General features: G+C 44.3%; 1 protein-coding gene across 7 annotated transcripts in view; it reads right to left on the bottom strand.

Annotated features, from left to right (window-relative positions):
• LOC118111307 (serine/threonine-protein kinase WNK2) overlaps window positions 1-13,439 on the bottom strand; it is a 41,104-nt gene that overhangs the window by 14,300 nt on the left and 13,365 nt on the right. For 4 of the 7 annotated variants that reach the window (XM_035159748.2, XM_035159754.2, XM_035159756.2 and 1 more), the window contains exons 3-16: window positions 10,524-10,696; window positions 10,123-10,343; window positions 9,875-10,032; window positions 8,200-8,288; window positions 7,499-7,718; window positions 5,834-6,113; window positions 5,632-5,747; window positions 4,414-5,334; window positions 2,607-3,794; window positions 2,457-2,495; window positions 1,781-1,975; window positions 1,191-1,610; window positions 525-818; window positions 320-363 (exon numbers count right to left, since the gene is read on the bottom strand). In XM_035159748.2, the coding sequence (XP_035015639.2) occupies window positions 320-363; window positions 525-818; window positions 1,191-1,610; window positions 1,781-1,975; window positions 2,457-2,495; window positions 2,607-3,794; window positions 4,414-5,334; window positions 5,632-5,747; window positions 5,834-6,113; window positions 7,499-7,718; window positions 8,200-8,288; window positions 9,875-10,032; window positions 10,123-10,343; window positions 10,524-10,696 (4,358 nt within the window). The remainder of the gene's footprint in view (window positions 1-319; window positions 364-524; window positions 819-1,190; window positions 1,611-1,780; window positions 1,976-2,456; window positions 2,496-2,606; window positions 3,795-4,413; window positions 5,335-5,631; window positions 5,748-5,833; window positions 6,114-7,498; window positions 7,719-8,199; window positions 8,289-9,874; window positions 10,033-10,122; window positions 10,344-10,523; window positions 10,697-13,439) is intronic. The other 3 variants (XM_035159759.2, XM_035159752.2, XM_035159760.2) reach the window with 3 other exon arrangements.

The following is a 13,439-nucleotide window of genomic DNA, read 5'->3' as shown; positions in this document are numbered from 1 at the left end:
TCTCAATGTTTTCTAAACAAAAACAATGTCTCTGTAAACTACAGCAACAGTAGTGTAGCGAACCAGTGTCAGTGAGAACATGTCTGTTTACAAGTGTTACAGAGTGTTGGTGTGGCTACTGTAACAGTGTAAACACAAACTTCCACATTTTCAAATAAGGAAGACCATGTTTATTATTTACAAAATTTAGGTCAGTGCCTATCAAACTGAATTTTCATCTAGAGATTAATGTTCATTTGACAACATATGAGATTACACTTATCAGATAGGTATTTATTACAAGTGCAATCACTGACTTGTCACCTAGAAAAATAAGTACCTGTCATAGCTCTGTCCTGCAGTGTGTTTCTCTGTGGTTTGATCCTGAAAACAAACAACCAGAGAGAGGGTTTCAGATAATGTATCTGATTGTGAAGAGAGCGAGAGAAACAGTGATATTGTATGCGAGTGTACTGGTATGTTTTCAAAGCACTGTGGGTAGAGGAAGAAAAAAGTTGGAAAAAGAGTGAGTCATGTGTCAGTACCTCCGTGTTGGTCTCTGCAGCTCCTGTTAGAGAACCGAGAGGTTTCTGCTGAGTCACACTGGAGCTGGCAGACCCAGATGATGCTTGCTGAGAGTCCGAGGGCTGCAGCACAGGAATTTGGCTCTGAACCTGACTCTGGGCCTGCAGGGCCAGCTGGCATGGGTTACTCTTGTCCAGATTGGCAACAGTGGTGGCTGCGCCTGGATCAGTTCCATTATAAAGAGGTGAGGAGAAAAGTGCAGGCTGGACTGGCTGAGCAGAGGGGACAAGCTCAGGATGGCTGACCTGGGCCTGCTGGGGACAAAAAAGATTACACATCGTCATCATCTTTCCCCATCATTATTACAAGTATAACTACCACATATTGGAAGATGCTGAATCCTTTTGGTGTTCAACAATGTATTTGGCTGTTATGTTGTTTCTTTACAAGATTTCTTCCTACATCTGAACCATTTATCTTAATCGACTTTAACATATAAAGGCTCATTATCCTTCAGCTACGGAACAACAACACAGCTATGAGCAAACAAAGCTCTAAAACAATGTGACAGAGATTATCACAGTCAAAGACTCAGTACAACCACCCTTAACACACAGGAACACTCAAAACTCCAGTTCACACCTTCTTGGTAAACAACAGCACTCCATAGCACCCATCATAATTACCTGTATCAGAGGCTGAGTGCTGCCATTTGTGGGAGGGTGTGTGTTGTGGGAAGGGGAAATGTGCATGTGTATGGGATGGGTGTTTAATGCAGATATAAGTGCTGGTTGTGAATGAGGAGCTTCATATCTAACACTCTGCTTCAGAGCAGTGTTGGGCTGGTGCTGTGGGGATGCGGGTTCCATCTTACCCAGCCCAGGTGAGGGGGAAGGTATGAGGGACACTGGGATGGGTGAGACTAATGCATTTTCAATGTGTAAAGGGGAGAGAGGGGAGACAGAGGGGGTAATTGGAAGAGTCTGTCCGGGAGAAAGAAAGATGTGATTAAGAGAAGAGGTGGTTGAAGGGTGAGGGGCAGTGTAGGGGTAAGGATAGGATGATTCACAGTCAGTCACAGCTGTCATCACCTGGACTGTGGGATACTGTGAAGGAAATTGAAGGAAAAGAAAATGGAAGAAACAGAGGAAAATCAAATACTCTAAAGAATAATGTTCAAACAAATATAGGAGGAGGATAGAAGATACATTGTTTCAAGTCAATGTTGTTACTGATCTGTAATACAATGTAAGAAATTAGTAAAAAAAAAAAATACCTGGGGTTGGTGTGTTGGTGGTAGAGAGGTTGATATCTGCAAAGGTTGGAATTGTTGATTGACATTAGCCTGGGCCATTGGCTGTTGAGGGGGAAGTGCCTGGGTCAGCATACTGGGAGCAAACTGGCTGAGATTCTGCGCATGGCCCTGTCCATCTTGTCCAAGCAGGGATATGCTCTGTCCAGCAGGAATATTCTACGGATGAAAAAGGAAGAGAAAAAGAGAGAGAAGTGGTCAAGTTATGGCAGGGCTTCCAATTTGACCTCTCCTTTTGGAAACCTGCATTTCCTGCTATTGATTCCAGAATAATTCATACTTTCCTGTCTCTAAGCAAAGTAAGCCTCGGAGGGCTGGCGGATGCAGCAGCTTAAACCACTGTTATTGTTTTCATTACTGCTTACATTATCTCTCCGTTGGCTCCTGTCCGAGGAAACTCCTGTTTATTGAGTTGTTCATTTTTTTCCCCATTCAACTGCTGTTCAAGAAACACAGCTGCTTCCAATTCGGCTGCACCAAATCAAACCCAGGGACCATAATATGAGTAGGAGCAAATCTAATAACAGCACTGCCACAAATAGTGTTCCCTTGTTGAGGTGCAGTAATTTCTCTCCCTCCCCTAGTGAGTCCTACAGTGAGTCCTACAGTGACAAAATGCATTGAGACAAAGGCATTCTACCTGATTCAGGAGAGCAGCGATGTAAAGATAGGGTTGAAACTGATGAAAAATGAAAACAGGGCGAGTCAGAGGAGGAGAAACAAACATAAAAACACAAAACTGGGGCACTGTGTATGCCACTAAGCTCTAATGCACCACTTCTAAACTCACCTGTTGAGAAATATGTGCAGCCTGGCTATGCTGGGAAGAGGCAGGAAGGCTCTGAGGAGTCACCATCTGAGTAGCCCCTCCATAGGTCTGTGAAGCAGCAGTGGGCTGTGCAGGATGGTACTGGCTCTGAGCTGGAGCAGACTGTTGGTGCAGGACATTGAGGGCCGAGTGTGCATAGCTCTGAGAGGCAGCATCAGGGGGACCTGCAGCAGGGTAACTCTGATGTGTGGCTGAAACCTGCACAGCTGATGTTGCTGTGAGATGAGGGTGAGAAGCTGGGGTCTGAACATGTTGGACAGTAGACTGGGACACGTCCTGGATTTGATGTGCAATTGCTGCGTGCATGGCTTTCTGCTGTAGAGCTGGGGTGTGCAATTGCTGCTGACTGGGATACTGATGACTTTGAGATTGGTGGATAGGCTGTTGTGCAATTTGTTGGTGTAGGGGATGCACAGTATCTTGGTTATGCTGGAGTTGAGGTTGAATATAAGCCTGTCCAGCATTCTGTGTTTGTATGCTGGATTGAGTGTTTTGTGGTAAGGGCTGTTGGTGCTCTTGCTGAACGGGGATCTGTTGGTTGTAAAGTGCTGGTGTGGAGGAGCTCTGACAAGGTTGCTGACTTGGCAGTTTGACTACAGCTTGGACATGCTGCAGTGTGTGTGCGGGATGACACTGGGCTGTGGCTGCAACAGCTGCGCCTACAGATGAAAGAGGCTGATGTGCTGGCAGGGCAGCTGCTGCGGCCGCTGTAGTCTGTTGCTGAACTGGAGGTGGATATCCTGATGTAGACTGAGCCTGTTGTTGAGAGGGAGCCACATAGTTCTGACACGTTTGTTGGACTTGCAAAGAAAAAGTTGAAGAGTTTGCTGCTGTTGCCGGTTGCTGTTGGTAGCCTGCTGCTTGGTGGCTCTGTGCAACATGTTGTGGCACAGATGAGGCTGAAATAAGTGCTGCAGCTTGGGTCTGTTGCACAGTTGGAGGTGGATAGCCAGCAGCGTTGCTTGCATGCTGGATGTTGACTAAACATTGACCTGCTGGAGCTGGTGTTGCAGCACTAGGTGGACCAGTATATGGAGCTGCAGGGTAACTGGGTCCAGGCTGGAGGTACTGCAGTGGTGTGGTCATTGCTGTGCTGGAAGAAGGCAGGCCTTGGACAGAATGTTGATTCTGTTGCCCTGCAGAACTGGTCTAAGGAAAACAAAGTGGGGAAATTAAAGTTAATTAAAGAATTATACAGGTCATGGATAAAATCACAAAAGCTAATAATTGTGCTGATTGCATTTAGTCATACCGAATGCGAGTATAACGAGAGGATAAAGGATAAACATAAGTTAATGAAACATCTGTTACAACAATGAGCAGGCGGTGACAGGTGTGAGATAAAATAAGGACCCAAGGGAGGAATAGCAGACTGACAGGAGGGAGATCAGACAGCCACCCCTTCTTCAACCAGAGGCCATCTATTCAAGGCAAGCTAAGGAGAAAGATTGCTGTAGCGTTCAGCCAGTAAAGCAGAAAGGGAAAAATATAAAAAAAACTAGAAAGGGATTTGTTAGGGTAAATCAGCAGAAATTGTGCCAGTTAGAGATTTTGCCACTGGCCTCCGACATGATCAAGCTTATGATTTCTAAGAAGACGGTCAGCTCTGGAGGCCTATGCAGGCAGCAAGACTCAGACAGTGGACAGGAGATCAGACCAGCTCCATGCAGAATAACGTTGTGCCTTCTACTGGCAGGGAGAAATCAGTTAAGCAGGTGTTGGGCTCCATATAGGAAACCAAAGTTGCTTGTCTGCTACTGTAACCTACCACTCCCACAGCCCCGGTAACTTGCTGCTCTCCGGCACTGAATCTAATCATGCTGTCCTGGAGGGGTTCTTGATCCGCAACTGAGCTGCCACCCAGGAGATGACTCGTCAGGCTGCTGCCTCCATCGCTGCGAGCAGGACTGTGTGCAGCTGAGGGGTGCAGCAATGAGGCCTGGGAGGGTGTGGCATGACAGGGGGCTGCTTTGCGGCCGGTTATATTGAACAGGGACTTCTGCAGCAGTGAGAAATCAGAGCAATCGCTGGAACCTTTTGGCCGACCATAACCAGGGGGGGTCATGGTTCCACCAGAGGACGGCTGGTGCCTTAAGTCACATGGACAGTGGTGTGCTGGCATGGCAAAAGAAGGGTAGCGGTGGCTTCCTTCTCGTGACTTCAAAAGAAGCAAAGAGAGGCAGGCCTGGCACATGTGGGTTTTATGCATTGCAAAATGGTGGTTGTGATGACTAGTTACACTCAGAAGGCTGCTGAGGTCAGAATGTCTGCGTCCACTTGGCACAGGTAGTGCTGAGTTCTCACTGGCCTCTGATGTCGTTCTGATGCCGGTGTCACTCAGGCGACGATATTCAGAAAGTGACGACACAGGGGAGAGCTGCAGCAGAGGCAGAACACCCTGGGTGGGAAACCCGTCGCCAGCCTCTGAGTGAAGCTCAGAGGGGCTGAGTTCGGACTGGTTCTCTGGTACTGTGAAGCTGGGGCTGGGACTAATCGATCTCCGAGATTGACTGAAGGCATGCAGTTGAGCATTGTGGTTGCCCCTGCGTGTGTCAATAACAGGAGCACTTCCTCTCCGGGCTGCTGCTCCCAATCGAGTCCTGAGCTCTGGACTCAGTGCTCCCCCCCATATTTCACCCTTCTCACAGGAGTGAGGCCGATCTGTGAGAAAAGGGCTACTGCTCTGGAACTAATTGAGGAGCAACCCAAAAGCAAAACATATGTTACTCAAAACGAACAGATTATAACCAAAATAAAGTTGTTGTAATGATAAGATCAGGACAAACAAATTTGCTTGCAAGGATACATGAATGTAATGAAAGTGCTAATGAAGATTGATTCCCTAAAAAGAAATGCATATGTGTGAATGTAGCACCCGTGTTCAGTATCAAGGCAAAGTGAACAGTCACTGCTTTGAAAAAACTGTGTATATTAAACTATATCTGATCATACATTGTCCACCTGGGTGTGTGCTCTTGATACAGACCTGCTGCGTTGCCATAGTAATAGGCTCCAGCAGGGACTGGTAGAGGACACTCTGCTGGCTGCTGTGGGAGTCTGAGTACACAGTGGAGCCCATGCCACTGTCAAGCGTGCGGTCTGCTGCAGAGACACACGCAAATCATGCACTCATAAAAAAGTCAAAGATTGAATTTGTGTTTTAAGTGGAGGAGAGCAGAATCTCTTACATGTGACTGAGGTGGCACTGGCTGGTAGGTTACACAGCGTGTTGTGCTGGTCTGCATCTTGCTCATCTGGTTCCAGCATAGGGGGCTGTCCTACATGTGCAGCCCCAGCTGAGATGCCCTGAGACGGAGTCATCTGGACCCTGTGTCCTCCTTCACCCTGATCCGCTGCAACTGCAGCAGACACTGTTCTCTCTCGTCTCCATTTGATCAGTGCCACGCGATCCCTGATCGACTTTCCCACAGTCTTAGCATCACTCTCGTGGAAGAAGCCAGCCTCCACCTGACAAAGAAAAGGAAAGAGCATGACTTCCAGGGTATTTTTAGCACGGAGCATGTGAGAGAAAAGAGGATGCATTAAAAATGGGAGCGTGTAAGGGAGAAAAGGGGATCAGAGTAATTGGGAACTGCTCCCTCTGTCAGCGGTTAGTTCATTGTTTAGAACTGATACATCTGCAAATAAAAAAAGCATTGTATTGAAGACTACATTATGAATTTGATTAGGCTTCATTAGCAAAAAAGCAATAATGAATGACCAGGAGATCCAGCTTCATCATTAGTGAAATATTACATCTCCGAGGTTGCCTGTGTGAAGAGACATGACTCAGAGTGGATGAAGAGTGACGTGACATAGAAGCTTGCCGGCCATACAATCTCTTTGTGCTGTTTATCCATATGTCTGCCCACATCCCCACGGAACTTGTTATAGAGAGGCCTCGATGTTTTATTTTTCTGGCTTTACAGCCTGATCGGCACAACACAGACAAATTGAAGAAAGGATCAGACAACAAAGAGGGGACGACATATGTGGGAGAGGGAAAGTGTCAGAACGAAAATACAAATATTGGTTGAAAAAGGAAATGTAATAAGAGAAAACCAGGTTATGTCATGGACTGGATTAGTTGGTTGAGGAATAAACAAAACGCTCTTTTTTATATCATCTGAGACAGACGACACTAAAGCAACAGTTGGGCAAACCTCTGTCTAAAGTTCTGTCTTTCACCTGTTTACTTACACATGAAGTGCAAGCACCTGATAAAGACGTCTTTGTACAATTTCTGGTTTTGTAAATAATATCAATTGTTGAGTTTCATCTAAAGAAAAAAACCCTGATCATAATTATCTCTGTATTATTATTAATCTACATGTCTCACTGGAGGTGTGGTCCCAGATAACATGTACCGGTTAAATGTTTCCCTGAAATCAGTTTTAGTCTAAAACAAACAATGACAATATTTATATTCTCTAGCTGACTTTGACCAGATTCTCTTTATCCTGTAAAGCACTTCAGGATACTTTCATGGCATCATCACCAGAGAACAAAAATGTAAATGAAAGGAAAAAAATAAAATACCAATCACTGTATTCCCATAATAGCAGAGTAAGTTATCACCAGCAAACTGCATTCCCCAATGATGAGATATAAGCACTGATAACAGCTACAGAACAATGTGCCACAAAGACATGCAAACTTTACATCCTGCATTAATAAACATGGGTAAAAACGTATATTTATTGTTAAAAGGCAAAGTATGCAAAATATTTGGAGCACAATCAGATTATCTATATGACAGTCAAATATTTTAGGCAATGTAAAACAGAAATATATAAGACAAGTAAGGGAATTTCAAATCAAAATTTATTATGTATGAAAAATGATTCACTTACCATTTCTTGTGCCACAACCTCAGGGACCTCCTTTTCCAAATCAAACGCGAACTCAATGGCTCCAGTCTCCTTGTATTTCCCTTTTAACTTCTTGTGGTCCTCCACCCACAGTTTGAGGGCTATTGAGGCCTTTTTCCCATCGTCCTCCTCAGCCAGCTCGACCCTCACACCTGTGTCCTCAGCAAAGAAAGCATGGTTCAACAAGTCCTTGATGGTGTACCTGGGAGAAAGAACAGTGGAGCTCAGATTCTGGTACAAACATGTATTTCACACACTGCAGCCACTGATCTGTAATGTTGAGGGTTTGCAGATGGCCTCAGCATCGGTATATGAGCAGTTCGCCATGGTCCAAGAATTCAGGTACGTCGATAGTGAAAGGACATCTTGGCCTGGTCGAGCAAAGTAATTATACATACATGGTCACTGCCAGGACAAAGTCCCTGACTGAACCCAATCATGCTTTAAAAAGAGCCACTGGAAGCTAATTGAGGGTTATTTTTCCCCATCTGAACACAAACTCATTATGTAACAGAATTGGGAGACACCCTGCAGATATAGAGGGAGACCGCAGTGCTGCTGAGAGCCAAACTGTCAGCACCACAGAAATAAGCAGCGAGAGAGAAAGAAGGCACAATAATGAGAGGGCTTTTTAATGGGCCCCTGTTTGGTGACACAGGACAACGATGTGGCCATTCACTCACCGCTCCTCTTTCTTTTGGCAGATACACTCCCCAATAATCTCCTTGATTTCAGGATCCATGACCTTGTTGTAGCTGGCTGGCTTCACTCCCTGAGAAAGAGCAAATGTAAACAAAAGGCTGAGGACATGCCTTGAAATGATACTGTCTGGATGAAAAATATTGGGGAAAAACAAAGGAAAGAGTGCAGTGTGTGTGTATGTGTATGTGTGCGTGTGCGTGTGCGTGCACGCTTGTCGACCTTGACAAAGTGTGGCAGCAGTGGTTAGCTTGCATCCAAGTCATTTGCAATGGAATACAAAAACTCCAAAAAGCATCATAAGAAATCTCTCAAACTACTCCTGCAACACAGTCAACGTCTATTCATGAGGGCTCAATGCATTTACTAAATTATGGCTGAATGCACAATCGCCATTCAAATTTCCAGACAGTCTTGCTGAGTTTATAAAGAGGTTGCAGACAGGTAGGAGCACCCATCTCCTACTATTCCTTTAGTCAGAAGAAGCAGCAGTCTTGAGTCTGCCCTGGTTCCTGAAGTTACTTTTGTTGTAAACTAATAATTAGAACACAGCTGGTGTAAAGTTCTATGGTATTTTGACTGCTCTGAACATCCTCAGCACATGGATGGATAGTGACCAAATCAAATAAAAGGTTTTTGGGATATTTTTCTTTTCCACTGTGAAAGGGTTTGATACTCTAAACATGTTGGTTAGAATGTCACTTTTAAAATGGTTTAATTTTATATGACACCAATTTCTTTTAGTCTAGTGCTCTACCCTTCTGTCTTAGCCTGTTTTTACATTCTCCCTAGACTGTATTGTTATGTGTGGTGTTGACGTAACTTGTGAGATTATTCATTCTTTCTGCACCCAGGTAATCTATGTATTGTATATGCATACTCCAGATTAACATTCCAACCAATTATGCAGCTGCATCCTGTATGTACTCAGGGAATATATAAAGCTATCATGTTTTCTCTTTGATCAATCTCCTATTAATATCCTGCAGTGGTCTCTGCAGGGCACTCTGATATGCATATGGTAACAATCCAGAGAACAGTATCTAGGGCAATATGGGCATGGATGCCTTTGCTTCTTTAACAGCCGGTGAAAGGGTCATCTCTCAGATTCCAACACTGCCAAGTCTCAAGAGTGGAAAATCAATAACGTTCATCAAATCAGGAAGTCTATCATGACTTTAGACACCACCTAATCTAAAAACAGTTTGCAGTGTGCTTTGCTAGCAGAGGCACGCTCATTGAAATGGAATGGAATACAGCCTTTAGGCTTCATCTAAAAAACAAAGGAGATTTGGACTCCCTCTGTGACTCCATATGGCTCATTAGATTCTTCACCCAAGAAATTCAAGGCTGAGGATCCATGGCTGAAACAAACAGAGCAGTTCTCGTACTCTAAAAGAAAGCTGCGTCCCTTCAATTAAAAACACCCTGGGCGTTCTATGTGGTGAAGCAGAAAAAACATCCCTGTCCTTTCTCTGCTCCATTTTACTGGTTAATTTAGCTATTGATGTATAAATGCTTGTGTCATTTAAATTATTAATGAATGTGCTGGGTTATAAATGTAAATAATGTGTGAAAGCTAATGCGCACAGACTGCAGGTCCTGTCCTATATCTAATTTTTAAATCAATCATGAAATTTGCACATTATCGGGACTCACACTTGTGACTTTGCGGTAAATCTGAGCAGCATTCTGACACTCGGAGTAGGGGTATTCTGAGGTTGCCATCTCAAGCATACACATGCCAAAGGCGTAGACATCCACAGCCTCATCATAATGCTCCTCATACATCTCTGGAGCCATGAACTCAGGAGTGCCTAAAAAAAGAGAGAACAGCCAATGGATATGTCACTTCTTCGTTTATCATTTTACCTGAATCTGCAAAGTTACATTTCAAAGTCTCTTACCTATGACACTCTTTGCAAATGATGCTGCCTTGAGTGTTGCCAGTCCTAAATCCCCTATCTTGACTGAGCCCGTAGGGCCAGTAATAAAGATGTTATCACATTTGAGGTCCCTATGGATGATGGGTGGGGTCCTGGTGTGAAGAAAGTGGAGGCCTTTCAGGATCTGTCTGCACCAGCTCCTCAGCACCTTGGGCTTCATTACCTTGAAACGCTTTAGATAACTGCAGGAAGGAAAGGGAAAACAGGTTACCTCAAAATCATATGAGTTACAAAGTACATTCAAAACACAAAAGACATTTCTTAGTTTACTCTAAGTAGCAAATAGTTGAATTTGTGATGTTGTCTTTCTATTTTTTGGTCAGGAGTTGTCTTCACAGTATTTGCCTGGATAAGGTACTCACGTTTTAAGCGTCCCTGACGTCATGAGCTCTGTGACTAGAACAATGCACTTCTTCCCTTTAAGGGGCGACTCCCAGAAGTCATAGAAACGGACAATGTTGGGATGCTGAAGACCCTTCAACATCTCCGCTTCCTCCTTAAAGCGCTGACGCTCCATTTTTGTCAGCTTACGATCCTAGAGGAAAGACGACAGATGCAGCAAAAAGAAATAATGAATGTGAAACTCTAACCATAGATACTTATAGTACTATATTGCTTCACAAGAAAAGGCTGTATCGTAGCAGGCACTTTCGTACACAAATTAAATTCATACATCCAGTGGGAACGAGTGAGTGAGTGGATTAGCGTTTGCTTCAGTCTTTGAGCCATATGCTGCACATCTCTAATTGGACCATATGTATATCAGAGATGATTAAAAGTCAACACTTCATGTGTGTGGGAAGAATCCAGATCAGTGGCTTTCTCAGGCAGTAACAAGACTTAAATATCTTGCATGGATCAAACATGGAGGCTGTGAGACACAGAATGGTGACAAACCACAACTACAATGACTCCAGGGGGAAAAGGAGCCCACAAATTAACATGGTCACACCCACAACACACTGCAGCTAAAGGTTGTATGTCATTGATCGTTTTCATCTTTCTGCTTCACTTGCTTGCTCACGCTCATCCACTACCTTTTGCTCACCCCGCCCCCTCTTATCTGCAATCTGTCTCCCTCTCTGCACCCCTAACGCCAACCACTCCCTTCTCCATCACCAAACATCCCACGCATACACATTCAGTAAGCGCTCCCTTTCCCTGAATACCTTCCCTCAGCGATTCTCCGTTAGGTTGCTCTCACACTGAGAGCACCTTGCTCTAGGTGATGCCAAGGGTTTCTTTTCTGCAATTTCCCTCTTTTAAGCCACCACAGCAACAAAAATAGACAACAGATGCGTACATTCAGTACCGAGCATGGACCAAAAGCCTGCCCCACCCCTTACCGAGGCAGACTTCACGGACGGTGGAACGCAACGAATACAACCAAGTGGATTCTAATCTATTCAATTATTCAACCACAGGGAACTGCCTGTGAGAGTAAATAGTAGAGGAAAAATTAGCCTGGATAACCTAAAAATTATCAATGTAGCAAGACACGCTGTGTGATGCAATGTGTTGAAGAGTGGAGTGATAAGATGATGAAGCATGGTGTACGCGTGTCATATCAGGTTCTGTGTGCAAGTGTGTGGGGGGTGGGGATTTTCACCACACTCTTCTGAAGTCCCATGAATAATTCAGCTCTGCAGAGAACCCTTTTTACTGAGGCAAACCAAGCAGTGCAAGGGCTGGGGCTGCCCAACTTAGGTTATCCCCAAGTGTTCCTTGCTGCGCAGAAGCAGCATGTGCACGGAAGTCTACCTGAAACACTGGTCTAGAAAGAGAGACAGCGAGGAATGAGAGACAGCTCAAAGCTAATTTTAACCCTGGAGCGATGCAGCTTTCTTGCCTTGAGGCTATATTCTCCTCTCATTTCCACAGTTTTTCTTTCTTGTTTCACCTCCTCCCATCATTTCTTCTCTCATCTTTAAAGAATCCTGCTCCTAACTAACCCCCAAGAGCCCACCTCAGAGTGTTCCCCCAAGTTCACACACACACACACACACACACACACACACACACACACACACACACACACACACACACACACACACACACACACACACACACACACACACACACACACACACACACACACACACACACACACACACACACACTTCGGTGTTCCCTCTCAGCAGACATGGGGGCTTCTGCATAATTCAGAAGTCACATGTAGACTCAGAGGTGTTGCACACAACATTGTGAGATACACAGACAGATATACATGCATATTGAGACACTGGAAGAAAGACCCCACCAAAAAGACATGCACACAACAGACAAAGCATAAGACAGAAGCATCAATATACAAGACCTGTTAATTGTGTCATAGTTATGGTAAGAAATTTGAGCTCTTAAGAAGGGTGACTCAATATTACATTATATTTGAAATCAAAACTTTGCTTCAAACAGACCCTCTAGTGTCTGTGTGCATGTATATCTTCAGCATCTTATCAAGACTCAGCTGGCTACAGAGTGTGGAGCCGCCCAGGCGAGGTTAAACACACAGACAGAAAGCCATACTGGGCAAAAGGAACAGAAAAATAGATTGTGACACAAGCAGGAAGCAATCTATAAAGCCAAGCTCCACACTGCTGCCACCCACTACATCTGTGTGCTGAACTCTATTAGTTCCCCGGCTCTGGTGGCTCATACATCAGCACAGATACATCAGGATGAGATACAGTGGGCCTCTGGAGGGGACCAGGTAACAGATTAAAACATTAGTCCTGGGAACATCACTGGCTAATATACCATGTAATTGCAAAACTATGTGTTGAAATCAAGTTCCTGACCAAATGTCACATGTCGTTTCCAAGAAGAAAGCACCTTCAGTGTGGAGTAATGGCTGTGAGTTCAGCTACTTTAACTGAGTATCTAAGGCTAGAGACAAAAACGCTGCAGAAGTCACAGTTCCCAGTTAGAGGAACTGGTTGTACACATACTAAAAGGCTCTAGGTGTTCCACTTTCAACATATAAAATAATCAGCAATGGCTCAACCACTGCTTTAGTTTGACTTTTGTATCACTGCAGGTGCACTGGAGTACTGGCACCATTTGTGTTTTCTTAATCAGTATGATTCATCCTCATGTCTACTTTTAAGTACCTGTTTATTTGGGCTACACATTTTCTTTCTATAAGTACAACATACAGGATATAGAAACCACCATGCTATAGTCGAATGTTTAAATACATTTATAGCTTATGTGTCCTTGGTAAACAAAATAAGCTGTGTAATGTTGTCAACATCACTTATCAAGCTTGTAATTATTGT

Source organism: Hippoglossus stenolepis, chromosome 6, assembly GCF_022539355.2.
Source record: "Hippoglossus stenolepis isolate QCI-W04-F060 chromosome 6, HSTE1.2, whole genome shotgun sequence".
Classification (NCBI taxonomy): Eukaryota; Metazoa; Chordata; class Actinopteri; order Pleuronectiformes; family Pleuronectidae; genus Hippoglossus; species Hippoglossus stenolepis.
This window is presented reverse-complemented; position numbering and strand designations above follow the sequence as displayed.